Genomic DNA, 23,676 nt, shown 5'->3' on the forward strand with positions numbered 1-23,676 from the left:
CCCTGGCTGGCACCCCCCCCTGCCCAAATGCCTGGCCAGCACCTTCCCCTGCCCAAAGCCCTGGCTGGCACCTTCCCCTGCCCAAAGCCCTGGCTGCCACCTTCCCCTGCCCAAACCCCTGGCTGGAACCTTCCCAGCCCAAAGCCCTGGCTGCCACCTTCCCCCTGCCCAAGCCCCTGGCTGGCACCTTCCCCTGCCCAGCCCACAGCACCTCTGCAGTGCAGATCAGCTCTGCTCCCACAGCACCATCACACTGGATTGCCCAGTTCTCCACTGTGAGAGCTCCCTTTGTGAAAATGGACATTATTTTTCCTTGCATTTGTAATCTTTAAAGGCTTACAATTTTTGAAGGCATATGGTGGATGAAAGCACTTCATGAGATTTTATTTTTTAAAAATATTACTTATATTATTATATATGTTATTTTGCCTCAGAATTCATTTACTTTGTGTGATACTTCTTAATGAAATGTCAAAACACATCATATTGCAATTACTTCAGACAATGAAGGGACAGCTTTACTATTTCCGCAAAACTTTCTCCATTTTTTAAAAATGAAATCTCATACACAAGTTCAAACTTTTAATTACAAATTGCCTATGAAATTAAGAAGTTCAGACAGTTCTTCTTTTTATTTCTGGATTATAAAGGAGGTGAAGACAAATAATGTAAAAATGCAGTACTTTTCAAAACCTATGTTTTAAGCTTAAATGAATCTAAATAAAGGAATCAGAATAATTTGAAATTCCACATGACTGCTGAAAACTATAACCATTTCAGCCTACTTTCCTTTATTATTACAGTCCCTCATACATATGGGTATTTTTTCAGCTTCCTAGACATGAATTTCATTATTCAGATTTCTCCACATTAGCTTATCCTTTTCAACCATTTCTGTTTAAAAATATTATTTGTTACAGCAAGGTTGGTGGCTTTTTCATTAAATGCTAATATTAAAATCAAATCTAGAAAATCCACTTTTAAGCACAATTTCTTCTTCTAAAGTATTTTATTCCTTCTGGTAAAATACATGGGAATATATATACACAGAGATTTGTGTTTGTTAAATCACAGGAGTCCCTTACTCTGCCTGGGATGTGGTTGACTGAAATACACATAGTGAGTGAGACATATCCAGAGCACATCAGATGTGCTTGCATCAGCCACTGACAGACATCACAAGCAGCAGACTCACAAGAAATTCCCAGTATTTTACATAACTGGTGCAATCCCCCAGTTTGACCCAGACAATATTTCTCAATGGAAAAGAGTACTGGTTTTAGCTGAACACATGTATTTTGGTAAGTTTTTTCAAAGCTTCTTTTTGAAGATCTAACCTTACAATACTACTATAGCTATTATTTTTCAGTTTCTCTTGCTCCTTCTTGCTGCTTTTTAACCCTCTAAAACAGCAACAGAGAATCACAGAATTATTTAGGGTTGAAAAGATTTTAAAGATCGCCAAGTCCAAGTCTAATCCTAACACTGCCAAGCCCACCACATATGTCCCCAAGCACCACATCTACACACATCTTTTAAATATCTCCAGGGATTGTGACTCAGTCACTTCCCTGAGCAGCCTTTTCCAGTGCTTGGCAACCCTTCTATGTACTAAACATCACTGGGACTATTTAGACTTAAAGAAGTCTGTTGCTCCATGTTAGAGCTTCTCATTTGCTACAAAAAGAAAACTCCCAATATACAAAGCTGAGGAAAAATTCCTCAAAACCTAGATGGATATGTGACCAATACTGAACTACCTAAAAGCAAAAAGTTAAAGAGGCAGTAAACAACCAGGCAGCAAGAAATTGATACAACTGGAGAAAACACTGCAAAGGGAACTTGCACGCTCTGGAGAAATCTTTCAAAGAACTCAAATGGGAAAGTTAAAGGAATTACTGAGACAAAAGAGAGTAAAGGTCCTCATGCCTCTGAAGAACAGTCCCAAGTCACTGTGAAAGTCAGCACAGGTTGTGGTAGATCATGTTAACCCCAAGAGGACATGGGCATCTGGAGCACAGAACAATGCAGATCTTTCCCCTCAGGAAACTCAAAGGGAATTTTACTTGTTTGCCTTCACCTTTCACTTTCCTTGAAAATAGTTTTCATTAGGTAGCTTTCTTATTATAAGCCTACATTTTTGCCAGTGCTAGATCAGTCTAAGAGCACCACTGAGCACAGAAGTGAGCGTTTTTAGCAGCATGGCTTGCAGTAACCAAGATTAGATATTTTTTCCCCTCTGGTTAAGGAAATACAGATCATAGTAACAAGGATAGAGAGAGTATGCCAAAATGTTGAGTACAGAAATAGAAGAAGCTAGTAGTTCAAACTGACGTGAGAGTATTAAAAATAACAAAGGAAAAAAGAAATAAGAAGAAACTGTGTTTTCTGGCCACATAGTTTCAAATGGCTGTTTCATTGATACAGCCTGTAGGAGAGATAATAGGTTTAAAACAAGGTCTTGCAGAGTGAATCCTTGCACTACATTGCCACGTGAATACTTTCTCAGAATTTTTCCAAATCTATGCAATAAAGAAGGCTTTAATGGAAAATTACACTGAAAATCACCTGACTATTCCTATAGAAGCTGTGTGGGTTATGTTCTCATGCATTTTTCATAACTGCAGAACAGCTTGTGAATGTCACACTTAACTGCCACACTCCCGAGTCTAAGTTTTAAATAGATCCTTTTCTCTTTTTTTAACTGAGGGATATTAAACTTCAATATAAAACTACCATCAAGAGAAAAATATTATTTTCACAGTACCTCTGTAAATTAAATAAAATCAAAAGTGAATATCTGCTTTGTTATACACCTCAAAAGAAATAAATTGATTGCTAGAAAAACTTGAAAGAAAAATACAGGCCAAGAAGCTCAACTGAGATTAAATCACAAGACTGACAGATAATAATTACTTTTTAAGCATTATGTCTTCTTTGTCACAAGAGTAAACCTTCTTTCACAAAACCAGATATGGTTTTCCCACTAATTGTAGGTTGTATCCTACCTATAATAATAGGCCAATTTGACCATATCTTGAAACTGGAACTGTTTTCTAGGGCAATGTTCAAGGGATACAAAGATGTTCAAGCATTCAAACCAAGCCTCAGCCTCAGGTCTCCACTCTCTGATCCCATTCTGCTGCTTGCATCTTCCTAACACTTTAACACACAGCCATAAATTAAGAGCAACCTGGGCTGAAGCAACCATAGAGCTCTCTGTGAAGGGTGCAGTTTTTAAAGCTCTTCACTTGTTCTCCAGGCTATTAGGGCACAGGAGCTGGCTCAATTGCCACATTTTATCTGCCTTTTCATCTAGAGAGTATCCTTTAGGTTAAGGATTATTAACGCTTCCTTTGTGCCAGTAAAGAACACTCCACTCTCTACACTGAGCTCTGAAACTATCCTGCCTCCATAAAACACATCAACCAGGAAGGATGCAGTTTCTCTAGTAATTTACAGGTTCCTAACTGGAAAAGCTTGCCTACATGTGAAGAGGAAGAGAGGCAAGATTGGTGCAGCAAGTGTTTATTTGGGCAGACAGAAATGATGCCTAACTCTCAGGGAAAATCCCGACATTAGTGTCTATTTTAAAGCTAGATTTCTTACACAACTTATTTTAGATGTGCTAACAGGATCAGTAGGATCATTATAGGATTCGTGCTTTTTTGCTTGTATTTTCTGGAGGAAAGTTGCATGTATCAGGACTGAAAATTAATAAAAGTTACAAAAACAGAAGAAAGGCTGCTCTCCCAAAAAGAGTGCAGAGTCAGTGCAGTAAAGCATTGCTTATTGCAATTATTTTTATTTGAATATTATATTTATTTGACTATTACATTTATCTGAGTTAGTAGAACAATAGTGTTTTGCTTGATTTTGTTTTTAAAAAGTAACTGACAGGTAGGAACATATACCTTTGCATGACACTTAAATTCACCAGCAGGGAGCTTAAGCTATTCAAGGAGAACAATCTGATGTCTATCACTACATAACTAAATCTTGAGCAGATGGCTACTTTATACAGCTTGCAATATTCTATTTGTATATGGTGCAAAAGTACTATTTTAGGGTATAAAATGTGTACTCTGAATACACCAAAACTTTACCTTGCACTGGAGAGTTTGATCATGTGTCTAAAGAGCAGAGATCTCAAATAAAATTTGTAGATAATTAGAGTCAAGCCATCTTTTAAAACTAGATGTTTGTTTTCAGTTGTGAGGTTTTGGTTTGTCTAGTTTATTACGTAGTATTAACTTTTTTTCATTTAAGGAGAAAAGAAAAGCATTTTCTTGCCTTGGTAGACTCAGCATGAGATTTTCAGAAAAATCGATACAGACAGAGAGAGAGATGGATAAGTATGCACAGCTATAGTTATATGTATATTGTATATATATACACACACAACACATATATTGTGTTGGGATGGACCAGAGAAAAGGTCTGTCAAGCCAAATTCCCTTCTAACAGTGGCTGACAGGCAATGCACAAGTAGGAAAATGCCTACTTCACTACCTCCAGGTTATCCACTACTCTGTTGTGATAAATAAATAATTCTGTTTTGCTGGAAAATTCATCTCATAATAACATACAATTTCAATCAGCATAAGCAGTTTGGAAATCACTCCCATAGATGTTTTCTTATGTTCAAAGTAAGTAGAGAAGGTGGGAAGATTCTAAGTGTAAAAATTTTAAAAAAATTCTTGTCGTACAAGACAAACAAACAAAAAGTTCTAAATTCTGTCTGTACACTACTGCACTAATTAACTGAACAGGAATTCTACCAGGTTGCAATAAGATGTGGCATTACTGCAGAAAAATACTCCAAGTTCAAAAGCAAGAGATTTCTTTTCCAAGCGACAATCTGTGTGAGGATCATGGAGCTCCATCTTCCCCAAACCTCTGTGTGTGTTTCATCTTTCTCAGCACAAAGTGCAGTGCATTTCAAAGGTATGGACTACACAAAATGGGCAACACACCACCTGCAGAGTATTTTGTAATCTTTACCAAACACTGAAACTGATACCTGTCAGAGAGGTGATAAAGCTGCTGAGATTAATCAAAACTGAAACTGACACCCCAGGGCATTATAAACAAGGTCTTTCAGGTCACATCTTGAAAAATGTTATTTTTCTGAGACAAATAAAAGACTTTTACCTGAGCAGAAGTGATATGGAGACTGCAAGCCTCAGCCATGTACCTCCTGTAAGACATCATTTCCACACCTGATGGCTACAGAGGACTTCAAATTATGAAATAAAAAGACTAAATTGGAAGTCTAATTCAGTTGCTCTACTAATCAAACACAGAAAGAGAAAATTGAAGGCAGCATATCTCGATCAGACTATCTTAAAATAAAGCTTACAGAAAGCAGAGCCAAAACTGAAAAATAACTCCACAGCCGCAGCCCTTATGACCCAGAGGGCATAGCATGTTCAAGAATATTTACAGAAACTGAATGCTTGTTCAGACTGGTATAACCTATACAAGAGAATTTCCAGAGAACCAAGTATGAACTCGGTAAGGGAGAATATGAAGCTGACTTGGAAGAAAAAGATGTAATGATCAGAAGAGCAAGTAGCAGGGGCATGTGCGAGACAGCCCTAAACCCTTTGTTAATTCGGGTATAATTCAAAACCACAGAATGATACATTTCTGCAACTAACCACATGGGTTTCACTCAATAAAATGTGCATCAGGGCATCTACTGCCCGAAGCCATGTATTCAGGTTTGGGAATAGGAATAAAGCATCTTGCTCTTGCCTCTGCCTCGGATGGCTGAACTCAGGTCTGCCAGGCAGGACCAAGTGTGACCTGATCCGCAGAGGGCTCACACCACCTTTTGCTGTGAACTGCTCCTTCCTCTTCATTGGCATGAACACTTTCATTATTCCGCATGCTCTTCCTTGTGAAGAAAAGTCAAAAATTACTAGCAATGCCTCCAAGCAAAAGGAAGAACTGAGTCCACCAAACAGACATATAAAAATCAGAGAGAATTACAGGAAGTAAGAAATAAGAGAATGAGAAATAAGAATTGTATTTCAAGAAATTCCTTTGCGCCTCCTGTATCCAGCAAGTCTGCGTGAGTCACTGTGGACAAAGATTACCAAAAGCATACGTTTAGCTAGGGCTCTAAGCAGCAGCATACTAGTACAGGAAGCATTAATGTCATTTACATAAGAAAATACTGGGATCATAGGAGATTGTATGCATGCAGTAGAGTGTCGGCCCTCTGGAAAAGAACAAGAACAAAAAAAACAATTTCAAAAAAATCTGCTTCAGAATTCTGGAAACAAAGCAGCTGAAACCCTTCAGTGTTAACAGAAGAATGTCAAAAACTTTAACAGAAATTAGTAATAGTTTCTAAGAGGAACAGCAGAGATGAGGAGTAAGTTAATATCACTAAATACTTAAGATTTTCCCAAAAATATCATTTAAATTAATAGTTGTCATGCCAAAAAATAACCAGGCATCACAAACAAGTGAACACAATGCAAATAGATTCTTGCATTCTTAATGATTGTAAAAGTTTTATAGTAAGAATTTCTTGTTATGGACCCAGATGGAATACACTGGAGACATCTTCGGCAGCAGCTGTATAATGCCAAGTGATGGTAAAAAAGCAAATTTGTTTTTGCTACAGATGGTTACATTTTAAAATGTAACCTTTTCTAAAAAGGACAGTCCCCTGGAGGGGTGACATCTTACCCGCTAAATTCACATGGGTTAAGCACAGCTCATCTACAGAAAATTAATCTCCTGCCATTTCTGTCAGAAGTCTGACAGGCTTCAGTCAAACTTCTGTAGAGAGGACCTAAGATCTCCAGAAGATAGAGCAAAACAAAGAAAAGAAAGAAAATAAAAAAGAAGAGGCAACCAACCTTTTAATTTTTTCCCACCAAATAAGATTTGAAGTGTTACATCCATTCCACTTAGATCTGTAGTTTTCAACTCAAAGGTCACATTATTATGGATTTTTCTTCCCAAAGCGTAACAGAAATAGTTTTTCAATAATTTTGAAGGTCTTTTGGGGGAAATCTGTTCTGGGCATTACTCATTAAAGACATGACATTTTATTTATCTAGTTTCTTTCAAAATACTTGAGAATAAAACTATTATGTGATGCCAAACCCTTCTCTGTTATTTTTCTCTTTTCCCTCTCTCTCACAGAGTTTCTGACAGGGAAATGAATGTTATTTTTATTACTTGATTTTACAAAGAGAATTATAAAATGTAAACAAAATCCATCAAATCTGATCTGTTTCTCTAAAACTAAAATCTAAAAATCAAAAAGACAATTCATGTGGTTTCTTCAACTTCATGGGAAAGAAATCTTCTTCACAAATAAGCAATCCTCTGCCAAATTTGCTGCATAAACATTACAGCAGCTGTAATGACACACCAGGATAAGGAGAGGAAAATGCTTAGAAATCCTGTAAGACACCCTAAATAACATCTGAAAGGAATTTCATAAATCATATTATTTTTCAAGTTTTATTTTCTGATCCTATTTTATTAATAACACTACAAATATATATGGAGAAACACATTTAAAAGCAGCTATGACCTTTTTCTTTGTTGCTTCCATGTAAACAACCCCTTCTTAAGCAAGAAAACATTTATCTGGTGCCTCTAATTCCACCATTTGGCACACGCAGGGGTATCAGGACTGTGCACTTACAGAGCTGGGGCTGGAGTGCCGCCTGACTTTAGGTGATTCCTTCCCTGCAGATGAAGTTTTGAAGTTAATGCAAGCGTTGTTCTCTGAGTGAACCCTCTTCACTTGATTAGTTGGCTTCTCAAATGGATCGAAACTACTCTGTGTCCTCTGAACCCGAACTTTTTTATCCTCAGGAATTGTATCCAGAGGTTTGATCACTGAATCCATTCCCTGGCAGTTCCGTGTAGACATCTTTGTGACACATATCTGAAAAGAAAAAACATCATTTGTTGACTCCAACATGATGAAAGTCAATATCATTCCATGCACCAGCCAGCATCAAAAAAGGCACTGAACTTTATAAGCATTCACTTTCTATTTCTATGTTAAAATCAAAAACAACACATGCATTTTACATAGGGCACACCCACATCACAATAATAACAATAAAAAGCCTATCTTTGTACAATGTACTGAAAGATCCTGGAAAAGGAAGGCCAAAAAGGGACATACATAAATTCATACATTTGTGTTTTCTTGTACAATGTGTTCTTGGCAACAATGCCACTTCTCTCTCAATCTAGCCACAGATATCCACAAGCAGTATTGATTTCCATTTGTTCAAAATTGGATGAGACTAAACTAAAATAAATGATGGTAGTTTGTATGTGCACTGGCTGGTGCTGGCTTTCCAAAGATTCAATACCGGTATATTATGGTATTTTTAAATAATGCTTATACAGTGTTATTATTATTATCACCATATGTCTCAGGAAATCAAATCAGTAAATCAATTCCCAGGCACTGAAACGTGAGACTGCAGCCTAATGGCACACTAAAGCACAGAAGTTCAATTCTTTGTTACTGTGAAGTACGACTCTGCCAAGCTCCAAAGACTGCCACTTGCTGCTTGAGCTCTCAAAACGTGCTATGGTTTGTTCAAAAGAACTAACTGAGCAGAACAGCACCTTTAGATACTCCAGTCATGTACATTTCTGGTTTTCATTTCAATACATATGACATTTTTTTAAATTACACAGTTGGTGAAGGGTTGTGTTTGAGGCCTCCGTTTCTGTTTTCACCCTTAAGAGACTTGACTTTTTACTTGGAAAGAAAAGTAATAGTTTCAGCTTTCAGGCTACACAGAAAAGTTAGGAAGTATGATGCAAGCAGACCAAAGAGACTCCCTAAATTGTACTTTATCCATGACATTTGCATATGTTTAAGGATAGACAGTGTTAATTTGCTGTCAATTGACCTGTTAATATAAAAACAATTTAATATTCCATATATTAACAATTTAATATGTAATAATCTATAATAATTTTTGAAAACTTGTTATCCTAAAATAGTTAATATTAAAAAAAAAGAAATTACCAATAAATCAGGAGTCTTCCTTCCTAAAGCAAAGCATCTCCAAAAACTTCTCAAATAAATTATTCTTTGCCATTTTCGATGACTTTCGTGCCTCGAAATCCGACTTTCCCCAATTGTTTATAGAAATACTGGATGACTATATCTTGTGGAGTTTGGAATTTTTTTTTTATGATCCACCGTAACAGTAGATGAAAGATTTCTTTTCTACATTAAAAATTTAAAATATGTTTCCTGCACTGTGCCATCTGGCCAAATGATCATATACCACCTCAACTCTAATGAAGGACATCACTACTGTCACAAACCAGGCCTTACAAGGGTTTGCCTTTCTTCTCACTAAAGTGATTTCTCCAAGACTAGAACTTCACCAAGTTATAACTTCCTTGAGAAAAGGAAAAATCCCCCTTCTTTCCAAATGATAATTCTTTTTTTAGGCTTAAATTAAGACAATTATGTAATTTTGGTCTGTTACTTCAGAGAGAGAAAAGATAAACAGCTGCAGCACAAAGAGTTTTTAATTAGTCTTCTTGTAAAACTAATTGGTTTCTTTTCCTTAAAACAACTCTCATGCACTGACATGTATCCACAGACTTCCCACTGTCATCTCCGTGTTCTAGCAATGCTTGCTAGCAACAAAGATGTTTTAAAATAATGTAAATTAGAAGCACTGTTAATACAGCAGCTTAATCAACTTGCACACAAATAAATCAGTAATCAGTGTTTCTCAGCATTTGAAACCCTGTGATCTAGAAAACAGGGGCAGGAGATATGGTCAAAAAGCTCCAAAGCATTACTTGCCTTCCTTTCAGGTTAACAACACACCTGTAGCAGATTAAAATATTTGGAATACACAACTATAAACATACTATAGATAATAATGCCATGAATGCTGCTTCTGTTTTCTTTTTCCACTGGAAAATCTCCATGTGTAGCTTTGTCTTACTATTGTCTTGACTGGAAGCAGTAACAGTTTGTAATTAGATTTTGAAGGGAGGCACTTTAGCCTTCAGGCCACCTGACTGAAACTGGAGTAGGATAAAAATCCCCATCATCATCTTATAATAGCCACCTTCCAACTTACAAATTACTAAAACCAAGACGAGCACCAACCAGCTCCCCACTCAGAAGTCAAACACCTTGGTGGATGCACAGGCTGTCACCTGTGGAAAAGCCTCAGGACTGCAGACAAATGCCAAAGTAGAGGCTGCTCACCCAGCCCATCTGCCTGTTCTGCAAATGCAGCAAATCTCCTGCCAGAGCTGACAAGGGCTTTAATTCATCACTTCTCTCACACTGATAGCAATATTTCCTTGGCAGAAACAAAGCATTCTCTCCAAATGCTGCTGTGCATTGCTAAAGCCAGCAAAGCTGAGCTTATGCTGCTGTTGCAGGGTACACATTTCCAAGCTGTCTAACCTGTCTATAAAACACTGAAGAGAAACAATATTTAAGCATTTGTTTTACATTCTGCCATTGATAGGCCGGAGTGCATTGACAGGCCAACTTCAGTCTGAGAATCTGTTCTGTAAAATCTGAAAGGACCAGGTCTAAAGGATCAGCACTGAGCACTGGCTGTAACCAACTAAAGGTCATAAACTCACTGGTGGTTTTAGAGCACTGGCTGTAGCCAACTTAAAGACAAACTCACTGGTGGTTTTAGGTTTCCCTCCACCAGCAAGGTTAAGCTACCACAGTAGAGCAGATTTTGTCCCTGGCCAGCAGAAGTGCTGACCAGCTGCTCCTGTGCTCCAGCTAAGGGTACAACTTATTCTGTAGTGCTATCATGCAAAAAAACCCCAAGAATTTGCTAAGCAAAACTGAAACATAACTTATTTTGGGAGTCCTCCTCTGCATAAAAATGATTATAGATTCCACCAGCTTGACCACACCACCTTTGTGAACACTATGGATTTAATTTTTTTTACTCTAATTCAGCCTTTTAAATATAATTTTCCTTTGTATAGCATAATTGCTGCTTATAAATTTCAATTTCTCAAAGGATACATATAAATACTTAGCATCAGAAGGTGTTAGACTTGCAAACCAGTGTCTACCACCTGGTAGCTCCTCGTTGGTAGTCAGGAGAAGCTTAACACATCTTCTCATTTCCATATTTCTTTTTGCATGTGAGAATTAAGGACCATTTTCCAGTTAAAGCACAATATTTATCATAAAGAACACTGGTTCATTTTCAGAATCTTTTGGATGCTCCTGAGTGATCCTCTGGAATAGTGAGACTTTGCCTCTAAGTACATTCTGCCGCCTCTATGACCAGACTTTTCTTTTCACCCCATTTCATTTGTTCCATCTACATAATCCATAGGTTCTTCAGATGGGCACTATTCTTTTACTAACCCTTCTTTTACACACAGAACAACCCTAGTCACCCCAATGAAGATGACAATCCACAAAGTTATGGAAACTATTTCTTTTTCCAGTGCAGCCTCAAAACTGTATTTTTTTTTTAATATCTAATTTAGGTACGGTTATCAGAATAAAAAACAAAGTGAAACAAATCATTACATATAGGAAGTCAATATCTATGATTCATTAGCCCTCCCTAGCTATGCAATGCTGTAGGTATAACAGTGTAGCCCAGTGTGACACTCATTGAGATGCTGTAAATGCCTCCACAGTCAAAAACTGGTGCTACATGAAGATGTGATTTTCAACGGCACCTTAACTATTAAAAGTACTGACCTCAAATGTATGTATGTAGACACAATACAAGTGACACCTTGTTTTGTCACAGACAAGATGACAACTATGATTTATAAAATGCAGTCAAGAAGAAGAAACTCTCAGTATGAATATACTGTGCATTTAAAGAAACCTCTGTCTACCCAACTGCATAAGTCATTAAGCAGTTTTAATTGTTGTTTCTTTCAAACAAGCAATCATGTAAGTAAACATTAAGGTATGTCAGTGCTTGAAGTTTACTTTCCCCTTCAGGAGTTACTGCCATGATTTTGTGCTTCTCCCACCACAAACTACATTCAAGGCAAAATTTTCTGAGGGATAAACTATTCCAAAAACTATTTGGCTTTTAAAAGTAGGGCAATGGAACCACACTTATCTCTTTCAGATAAGGTATTTTTGCCAGCAGATCCCATAACTATGAGGAACAGAGGTATGGAATCCTCATTTATGCTTTAATTCTTCTTTACAGGAAAATAAGATTTTAAAATAAGCCAATCAACTTAATACACGTAACAGCTATAAATTATTACACATATAACAGGGAATACACAAAAATACCTGCATCCTGTATGGATTGTTCCCTAGTCAATAAATAAGAAAATATTACTATCCTTCCAAACTTCATATCAGATATAAAAGGCTCAAGGAATTCACTGGACTATTCACCACTTCTGACTTTGGGCATGGTAGGTGGCCCCAGACATGAAAATTAAGAGAGGAAATAGCTGCTTTGTCCCTGAGGTTCCCACCTCACAGGAATCTCAGTACCTCAGAGGACCACAATGAAAAATGGATGTTGGCAAAAATGGCAGGAGAGGGGCCAAGACAAGGAGCAGCTGATTTACAAAAAAAAAAAAAAAAAGAAAAAAATACTAGATGGAGAAAAAGTAAGACAAAACAATGGGAATTATATGTATGGTATTCACACCGGAAAATTTCACATGTAGAACATTCATCCCCAAAGTCTCTGCTTTGATTCTAAGATGAAAATCCTGAAAAGGCTACACTAGACTCCAACACCAGTCTCCCTTTAGGGAGATTTGCTTTTCTACACCAAAAACAGAGTGGGCCTACAGAAAATAATTTCTTGTGTTTGAAGTTACTCTTTGGAATAACACTTCTAAAGCAGCACTCAGAAACTGCCCAGGCACTTGGTATCTTGTAGGAAAAGATTTAATCCAGAAAACAGCAATAATCGTTCCTACTCAGTGAGGCAACAGTATTACAGCTGAGAGTCCCTGATCCCAAATCTGATTTCCAGATCTTGGAAAAAAGATCCCTGTCAGCCCAGGTGTGCTCCAAGAGAAGCACCTCTCCATGAGCATCCTGCCCATTACATTTTTCACATATCGATCCTTAATGGCAATACATAACTGTACTTCCCCCAAGTTGTCCCACATTCTGCTGCCAAGCTATACACACTCTCCATACTCTAACTAGTGAAATAAAACTACTTTTAAAATTTTCTCACAATTATTTGCTCAGTCTCAACTGAAAAATGTAAGACAAAACGAGACATCATGATGAGACATTTGGCCATTTAAAACCTACAGCATAAACGGCCACTTTGCAGCTACCTCAAGAGCTCTTGTCTGCTTTTAAAAGGAGACACAAAAGGAAGATTTATCTAGAAAATCAGAATATTCATGTCAATTTCAGTAATCACTTGGGCTATCACAGATTCTGGCAATGTAAAGCAAAACAAAATGCAACACCACAAAAGTTAGTGCAGCTTGATACTAAAAGTTATTTTAGTGTTTCTCTGTGGATTTTTTTATTTATTTAAGGTAAAAAGAGTCAGAATATTCAAGAAAGAACCCCTCATGCTAGAATTCAAAAAAGCACAACATAGTTTATACTTTGTAACTTAGTTGCAGATCAGAATCTGAAGACAATGTATGACAACACAGCCTGGGCGTGCTCCCTGCTCCTCCTGCCCCATCTCCCAGGCAATTTGAGAAGATCCCAAGGCTGCTCTAGGATAAAGAACCTTAGCCATCATTATGTCAGTGTGGACATGGACCATGGGGCAACAGTCTCCACCCTAACATCACGGTACTTACTGTATCTCAAAACAATCTCAGCATTTAGCCAATCTTTTCCCCATAAAGAACACTGCTGAAGTTAAGAGACTGAAATCACAAGAAGAGTAATTTTGCTCCATGTGTAAATCTCCATAAGAAGCCCATTAAATAAATAAAAATCACTATAATCATTCATGCAATCATTTCTAAATAAAGATGCCTCTTTGAATCATTTTAAATCTCATTTCAAGCAGTACTCCTTAATCTGCATTTGGGATTAATGTGAAAATAATTAATGGTGTATCAGATGTAGTTATTGTAATACAGTTTCAATGCAAGATTTTTTCACTTCATCACTGTCACCAAAATTAAGAGGTCCCAAAGAAACAGGATTCTCAAAATTAAAGGTTGCTAGACTAATTCATTTAGTGTTTAAAGTCATATAGCATTGAAAGAGTGAGACTGATCAGTTAAACCATGTAAGTAATTTATAGTCTTACAGTTCATGAATTTTAAAACAGTCATGAATGACCAGGTACTTAGTAAAATATAGCCTGTCCCATAGCAGTGAAATTTATTCATATGAGTAGAGATATCCTCAGTAACAAAGAACAACCAATTCTGGCAGAACAGGTCAGACATCTTACCACACAGAAGAAAAAAAATTTTAAATGCTTGTCTAGTGTAAAGACACTCTGCTCTGGAGCTCATAACATCTTTCAGGAAGATGCATTATATCTGGGTTTTAATTCTTACATTTAACACTACAAATGCTTATTTAGGTCATCCAGTGGATACAGACTTACGTAAAATATTTTTAAAATTGCCAAACAGCTACTATTTTCTTTTGGTTATTGCCACTGTGTAGATTTGGGGAGAAAATTGACTGGTTGGGTAAAAACCAGAGCGGACATCCAAAAATGCTACTGAAAAATCTGAAGGAAATATCTGAATTCCACCTATTTGCACCATTCCAGGAGATATAGTATGAACAGACCCGATACAGGGAAACCCAAGATCTAGCATGCAGCAAGAAAAACAAAAATTAAAATTACTGAGTAATGTGAGGTAAAGAAGTCAACTTCTCCACAATTCCATTTTTCTGTTCACAGCAGTGATCCTGCCCCTATCACAAGCAGAAACTGGGAGTGCTAATTAAGTTTGTAAAGCAGTTGGGCTTTTTAAAGTGAAAAGTTATGAAGATATAGACTATAATTTGTAGAGCCAAAACTCACTGGAAGTAGTGCAACAATCTCATTATTACAGACAATAAGACTTAGCAGTTGCATTTAGCTGAGAGATATATTAAAAAAAATATGGTTAGGTGACTACTGGTTCAACAGCTGAATTACTTAGAAAGTAAGCCTGCCATTAACTTTTGCTGGAAAAATCCTCTCTGGATACAAGTTTTTATTACCTTTTATAAGCACGTTATTTTCTATCATGCTTTGGTACCATGGCAATTGAGAACACAAGTCATCTGCAGATTTTGGCATCCCTGGAATTTGACATTTGCTACTTATAAAACACAGTTTGGGAATGTTCTGGAGTATTATAAGCAGCTTTGTTCAAAATAAAAATGCAGCTATCTGCAGATTCATTCTCTTTGCAGAACAAAGCAATAGGGAGGCTCTTTCTCGTTTTAAACAAAAGACTTGCCTGCTTCTTCTCAGTCCATCTGGCAGCACACTCCATCCTCCCCAGGAGAGGGTCAGCAAATGACTGCTGCACCCACAAGCAGAAACATGCACAGGTTGAGAAGAGAGCTCAGTTGGTGAGAACTCTACAATACGGGAAAAGATCCATGAAGAGCAAGAGATGAGATAAGGGAGCGGATAAAATTGTGAAAGGGGAAGTAGAGCATGTAATGCTGCACGACATCACCAGCCAGCTCATACCAGAGCTACCAGTGCAATCAGGCTCATACTTGAAAGAGGTCCTTGAACACACTCACCCCTCCCTGTAATCACCTACACCAGCCCTTTGGTTTGAACGTTTGATGGGCACAGCTAAAAGAAGCTGAAAGAGAACTTGAGTAAGAGAGGGAAAGAAAAATAGGGAGGTGGTAGAAAGGAAGGAAGATGCAAGGAAAAAATGGTTGTAAAATAAGACACTTCTTTTCCTCTCCTGATGGCCTCTCTCTGTGTCCCAGAACTATAATTCATATTCTTGGGTAATATTTATTTAACTTTAATTGGCTACAGAGATTGCTAGCAATGCTAGCTATGAGCTAGCAAATGCAATTGAAAACAGAGCTCAGAGACTGGAAATGGTATTGGGGATATGGTATGTTCCTTGCTGTACCTACCACAAACTTACTCATGCACCTCCCACAGCCCATCTCAAAGGCACTCGCCCAAAATGGCCGTTTTATTTCCAAAGTCAAAGCTGATGTTAAACCAACTGTCATTGTCATATGGAAGAAGGCGAATATAAAAAGGTCACTGAAGTGCCAGATGGGAGAATTTTTGAACTAAAAGCTCTGACATTAATTCTCTGTGTTTGTCTGAAAGACTGAACTCAATGAGCTGATTAAATGTCTGTGCTGAATTGCCAAGTGAGAAAAAAGTCTCACAGAAAGGCCAACTGATCAGACCTGGGGTAGGAATCCCAGTAGCATAAAATTCTGAAAACATTTTTACCTTCATCAAGAAAAATAACATTTTAAACTAGAAGTTAAAACTGGTTACACAATTTTTTCCTTTCACCACCAACACACCAAGAACTGCAATACAGAACATATTTATTCTGCTAACTTGACACCTAAATATCAGCATAATTTCTGAAGCAAGCACAATCCTGAAATTAGGAGTTATTGAAAATTATTTTAGGTGCCCTCAATGTGGTAAAGAGAAGCTCAGCATTTCTATTTTTTTTTCTCTTCATAGCACAGCCTAGCTTCAGAAAAGAGTTTCTAATCCATTAAAGTTGATGTTCCTCTCCTTGCAGAGAAAAAAGGTCCAGTTTTCAAGAGAGTCTGGATTAGACCTAAATAGATTTTAGGTCTATAAAAGCCTACATATGTCCTCAAAGCAAAACTCTGTTCTGTGACAAGAGATGTGAGGAGGAGTCACCTAAGGACAGGGTCTCAGATAAAGGTCACACCAAAGTCCTGCCAGCCTCTAACACTCATGAAAAGAGACAGAAACTCAACGGAGCTGATCTAAAGGGGCATTTTGTTCTATTTCTGTACTGATGCCCCAAAATACAGTAACTGTGTTAGTAATAAAGCCTGGCAAATAAATTATTTTACTTGCACGGTGTTCACATTTGTCACACCGGTGTGTAATGCAATGTGCCATGCAAGCCTTTCCTGAAATTGCAACCAGGCTGCTGCTTCCATTAACCTAGGACCAGACTTGCTGCATCCAAAAGTAGGAGGGTCACTCCTCCAAAAAACCAAACAGGAGGGCACAGTTGAGGATCAGCAGGGACATCAGTGTGGGAGAGGCAGCTTCCAGTGCCAGGCACGAGCCAAGGATGCCTTGGTAACAAGAAAGGTGGTGGAGAAAGTGTCTGAACATAAACACTCCTGAGAAATTGTGACAGGTGGTTTTTATACTCTTTTACTTAGTTACCCACTTGTATCTGTTGTCTATCCTCCTCTGTAACCATATGAACAGGATTTAAAAATAAAGATTAAAAAAGTATTTTCAATCCATTTTCCTTATCAGCCTCCTGCTCCAACAGATGGCTACATGTGCCAGTGCTAGTTTATACAGTTTTCTTTCCATAAGTGCATTATTAGTGTCTTTGTGAGAATAGTATATTATGTCTTTCTGAGTTTACAGGTTTATAATTTTATTTTATCCTCCAAAACTCCCCCTGATCATGAAGTTATCAAAGGCATATCCATAAATGCAGTAAGTCTTCCCACTGCCAAGTTCAAGTGTGAGAAATCTTGAGAGACTTGACAACAAAATGCCTGTTCTTGCTAGATTCTGAGGCTGTCAGTAAGGTTTTTAAGAAAATAAATTGTAAACAACTCCATGCCTTGAAAATAGGTTCTACCCAGTTCCTTTAGGCTGCTTTGCCTATCCCTAGCAAGCCTCTTGATTCTTCCACAGTTATCGTCAAGTACGTCAGACTGAAACTAAAAACAAAATTGTCCTCTTACAAGCCGGGACTGCAACAGAAACACTGCTGTGGGTGAGATCTGGCCATGTAACTGACAGTCTATGACTTAAGCCCAGCTACTCAGACCTTTCACATATATGCTCTTCACATAAATGCTGAAGAGCACTTTTTAAATTAAAAGATGAAGGGGATAGGTCATGTAATCATCTTTGTGAAATATATACATTTGCAGGTGGAAAGTTTTTTTGCAGTTATCTTTTGTCTAGTGTGATGACAACCTTCATTGCAATGAAGCAGCATGCATGTTACATGATCATTAACAAATCAATCCCACTCTCACATTAGCTTCAGCAGATGTTTTAAAAGCACTTTGCAAGAAATAATTCAAAACTAGAATGGCAAATTAGTTTAGCACTTTTTCCTTCAGAACATGTCCTTCATTAAAAAAAATCTACTTGCTTCATTCCTTTCCCTGTTTTCTTCATTTTTCTTCCTTTCTTTTCCTTTTTAACTATCTTTAGCAAAAGCCAGACAATAAACTAGGTAATGGGAGTTGCTTGCTTCATTCTGCTAATGCATTTCAAAGTTTCATTTTAGCACCAAGAAAGAAATCTCTCCTGCTTTTACTTGCTTCGTCCCTGAGGTCAACAAACATTCAGGTTGAGAAATGCAGCATCCAAGGCAGATGAATGTCACAAGAAAAGACAAGCTCTCTGAGCGTTTCTAGATCTGTTCCTCTACATATTATCTTCCAAACCACTGCATTTGACAAAGTATCCTCTATCAAATCAGCAAAGTATAAAGGTAGAGGCAGAAAAAGAGCTTCAAGTTTGTCATTATTCTCTTGTGCAAGGAATCTTCAGAGATCTGAATAACCTACATTCCAACTCTGTCTCCCTGAAATCTTACTAACAGCCATCCGTGACCTTTCTGCCACTGCTTTCTTTCATGGAAGTTTGAGAGTTCAGACAAGGATGAGAAACCCAGTTTCACAAATAATTAAATGAAAAGTCCTCATCTGTGTTTGGATTTCATATACACCTGATTTCTTTTCTTTAACTTGTTTTTTCTGTTTTTTTTCCCCTCAGACAAATGACCTGGTTACAGAATTCTATAAAACTTGAATGAAAAGTCTCAAAGGAATTTTCTAGCAGCTACTACAGGTTTGCCAGACTTGCAGCAGCACAATAACTTTCAAAGCAAAAAGGTATAAGGGAGCATAATGAAACTTGCTTCTCAGCACATAATGTGCTACACGGGAAAACATGCTATATCCTACAATTCAGAAATTAGTCAGAAGCATAATTGAAAATTATAGCCTATTAAGTTACTCAAAATATGAAGAACACTATAGTATATCTTTTCTTGCCAAGATGCATCAAACTTAAAATGGAGAGATTGCAAGCTTATACTGAGAAGAGCTCATCATAAGAAGGATGGCTACAATTTTATAATGAGAATTCTATGAACAGTCTAGAGATAATACTTATTTTAAAAAAACCAAAATCCTATGTATTTCAACAGAGAAGTGAAAATCACTGCTGCTTCTTTGATGTATTCAATCCAAAACTTGTGCTATAGTAGACTTATGACTGTGCTCAAATGAATTTTAAAGAATAAGCTGTAACAGTACAAAGCAGCCAAGCCTTCTGCAGTTGGTGTCAACTTGCACCTCCAAAGCTGTGAGTTCATCATGAATCACTTTCAACAAGCAACAAATTTTCAGAATCAAATTGGTCAAAAATCACATCTATCATTAGAACATTAGAGTTCATCATGAATCACTTTCAACAAGCAACAAATTTTCAGAATCAAATTGGTCAAAAATCACATCTATCATTAGAACATCAGTGTAAGAAGTCCTCCAACCTTACACTACATTAAGTTTTTCATGACAAAATTGTGACAAAACTGAGAGTGATTGTAGATATTTTGCATAACTTACCCTGCACAGCTGCCTACCAGCAGTACAATCACATTTTATAATTATATAATTTTATGTATCTAGACATCTTTGCCAAATACAAAATTTCTTGCAAACTTGAAAGTTATGGGGCTGGTTCCACCACTTTCCCAGGCAGCAGCAAAACCAACAACTCCATCATTAAACTGTAGAACTTTTCAGGACAAGTCTTCAGCATTACATTAAAATAAAATTTCTATAGCCAATATTCAACAACAGAAGCAATTTGTTCATTAAAACCCTCACTATTTACAGGGAAGTCTGGGCAAACTTATTTTACACATACTCTCTAATGGTTTAAATATATTTTCTGTGTACTTACACAAAGATTTAATAAAATGGAGAAGGACATATTCAAACACTCTAAGCCTGTAGACTGAAAAGCATCAGAAATGAATTAAGTGAAGCTAAGCTTTCACAATATATAAATAGACTTTATGCCTTTTCCTAGTGGTTTTACTTCCTCACTGCTCGCTTGGCAACATTTGGTATTTTCTTCTTCAGGTAAGTTGTATACAATTTAATATTACACTACAAACATCAACACAGCAAAACTGAAATATAACTGACATAAATTCTATTCCATTTCCTGGATAGAATGATACAGACTGGATCAAAAGCTTGCTGATATGATATTTGTTATTAGCTTAGCTTATTTTACATTTATATAACATCTAGCTTAAGTTTATCAAGTTATTTTTCAATCAGAAGCTGTAATAGAACTAGTATGCAGGATGAGATAGCAAATTCAGCTCTAGAATCATTGTACACAAATTCCAACAATAAGTCCTACAAATATTTGCAAAATAAAATAAAAATCTCCACTCACACTTTTCACATAATTTCTGACTAGCACACCAAAATAAAGACAACTAACAGATGAAACTGGATGTTTCCATGACCTCTGCAGGCCAGTCCAGAACTGATATAGCAACTTCAGAGGAGCCCATCCACACAGGAATATGATAAACAAAAGAGCAAGATTACCAGCAATGCAGAGAAAGCCCAGAAGTTACTTCTACAAAGGCAAAATGATGTGTTTATGGAGTTGATAATCCAAAATCACCCCCTGAATTCAACATTCAGTACTATGTTAAATTACTCTTTCACTACTTGCTTTTTGCTAAACTGCTAAATCCAGAAATATGTGTAGGTTTCTGTTAGGGAGTGGAATTAAATATATCAGTGAAAAATATGCCTCACATTAAAGAGATGCATATAACCAATGATTCTGACAATATACAATACAGTTATGTCAAAAGCAAAAAGCAGTCACAGAAAGGTATTCACAGAACCATACCAAAACACAGAAGTCACCTTGTGGGTGGAAGGAGCACTTTAGGAGTGATGGAGTTGCTATTGGGAGAACTTGTCCTGAAATTAACATTATAATAACAGTATTAAGAAAAACAAAATCCTTAAGGGTCAGATTCTTAACATGATCAGTACACTCCTTCCTAATCTGGTAGCAGAAAAAAACCTTAAATATTCTGGAAGCCAGCATGGACCTAAGAGAACTAAAGTTCAAAAAATAGTAATTAACCTCTTCTTACCAAACTAAGAAGACCAGCTAGTCTTTTCTTTAGTTCAGAAACAGGTCTTGAGAACTGATATTGCACAGGCTCTCTGTTGCTTCAGGTAATATTTGCTAGAACACTCCTATTCATTTCAACAGGGATTGTAACCTGTAATTATCATTGTAGCAATACCTGAAACACTTAGGAACATTTTAAGGCTAGTATTATCAAACCCAATTTACAAACCATGCCCAGCAGTCCCTGACAGCTGAGTATTTTTGCCTTTCTGGGACTTCAAAGGGAAATAACCCCAACAGAGCTGTCTGGATCTGCTCAGCAGTTCCCGTGACCTTTAAGGGGCACATCTGCACTCACATCTATACCGAAGTTGCTGAACCTGACAGCCCAAATTCTCACCCACCCCAGGCTGAGTACTCACACACACTCTCACCCCAGCAAACTCCTGCTGATCCCAAAGACACACCCAGGGCAGCTACTGAAATCTGCAGGGGCAAATGCCCAGTGGAAAAAGTTCAAAGATTTCCCTTAAAAAACAAAATAATCCCTCACCCCTTCCCTCCACAGCTGGAGCCCAGCAGAGCTGCCCTGTGGGACCAGCCAGGCACCCTTGCTCTTCAGCCCAATCACAGCCCCTCCATGGCTCTACCCATGTTCTCATCTGTGGGACCTCTCAGAGAAAAAAGAACTGCCTGCCTGAGACAGGCAGAGCACCTGCTCAGAGGTCAGCCCTCCAAACAGCCCACCAATGCTAACAGTGCCAGGGGAATATGTCAAAACCTGTTGGAGCAGATTGGGTTTTAGAGATTTTAGGTACAGGTTTTGTTTAAGATTTATACAGCAAAATAACAAAAATAAAGGAAAAAATGATAGGTGACCATTTTTACTATAGGACATCAATGGCTGGCCAACCTTGCACTTAGATGAGATCTTGATGATATTTTGCCTGCTCAGCTACAACTCCTTCAATTTCTTTCTTCCTGGAGTCAGGGTCACTAAGGAGACTATGGCAAACACTCACTCCTCAGGTAATCCCTTATTTCCTGCTGTAACAGACCCCAGTCTCACTACAAAACTGATTCACACAAGGTTCTTTATAGTCACTGAGCACTTGGCAATAACTGCCTATTAAACTATGTATTTCTTCCCTTTCCAATCTGTGTTCTTAAGTTTTGGCCACATTTTGCACATTTTAAGTTAAGTTTTCCAGCTAGTTAATTTGGGATCTGTGTTTTACTAAGTGTTACCACTGGGAATATTATTTATCAATAAAATATGTCTGAAACATTATTCTTTCCTTAAGCTCAGAAAACCAAAACACGAGAACCCAGAGACAGTAGTAACACAGCTAACAGAGATTATGACTTTAGGCTTAGGGAGAAGAAACACTTCTAGAAGGATGATGGAAGCAACAAATTTCACATATACAAGTAGATGAAAAGATAACGCTAGGAGAAAAACACAATTTAAAATTTGCTGTAAAAAAATCCTTGATGCCTGGACTTCCATTCGTTGTACAATATGTGGGCAAACACAAGTGGTTGGATTACTTCTATGCATTAAAAAATGGTTTGCAATTTATTAATAGGCATGACAATATAAGCAAAGGAAAGCTTCCAAAATCATAAAAGAATAATACAACTGAAATAAGTCTTTCAATAGAAACATTATGGGTAATTCTCAACAACAACAACAAAAAAAGGCATCTCTACTTTCTGAGAAAGAACCGTGCATATTAAGGTTGAATATAGTGTGAAACCGACCACCTCACGTCATTTACATCACAGTATATACAGCATTTTTAAAGAAGGAACTCCAGCAAAATAATAATGAAACATTCATAAAATAATTTATGTAGGACTGAATCTTTACCCCTTAATCACAGTCGGTGACAAAGAAGAAGAACCCTTTAATTGGCAAGTACAGAAAAAGAAAACATGAATCCCTGTCAAACTAGTTATTTGATCCCACACTGATATCCAGCTGATCTCTTCTTGGAGTATAATTCACATGCTGCATAAAGATAAGCATCCTCCTCTAGAAAAAAAAACCCTTTGCTTTCGTCCTTAACTAGTAAAAGCAAAAACCATCTCTCATCACTCTACCGTTACTATCACAGTTCATTTCCTTTAAATAGTAGAACATATGGTGAAATACTATTTTTTTGTTTAGCTCCAATGGATTTCTGTTGAGAGTTAGTTTTCTATGGCTTGATCAAAACTGAAACACACTAGCTGCCAGTTAAGTCATCAGAAATAATTCTAATAATTCCATACTATGGCCACATTTTAATCTTTCTGTCTTCTATTAGTGGTAACTGCTGCTCTTCCTCTCTTTCCCTGA

The 23,676-nt window shown here is 37.3% G+C and overlaps 1 protein-coding gene across 1 annotated transcript in view; it reads right to left on the reverse strand.

Moving 5' to 3' along the window:
- CDK14 (cyclin dependent kinase 14) overlaps positions 1-23,676 on the reverse strand; it is a 314,376-nt gene that overhangs the window by 222,965 nt on the left and 67,735 nt on the right. The window contains exon 3 of the mRNA XM_005418584.2: positions 7,679-7,924. Within this exon, the coding sequence (XP_005418641.1) occupies positions 7,679-7,924 (246 nt within the window). The remainder of the gene's footprint in view (positions 1-7,678; positions 7,925-23,676) is intronic.

The sequence above is a fragment of the Geospiza fortis genome, unplaced genomic scaffold, assembly GCF_000277835.1.
Source record: "Geospiza fortis unplaced genomic scaffold, GeoFor_1.0 scaffold138, whole genome shotgun sequence".
NCBI classification, from domain to species: Eukaryota; Metazoa; Chordata; class Aves; order Passeriformes; family Thraupidae; genus Geospiza; species Geospiza fortis.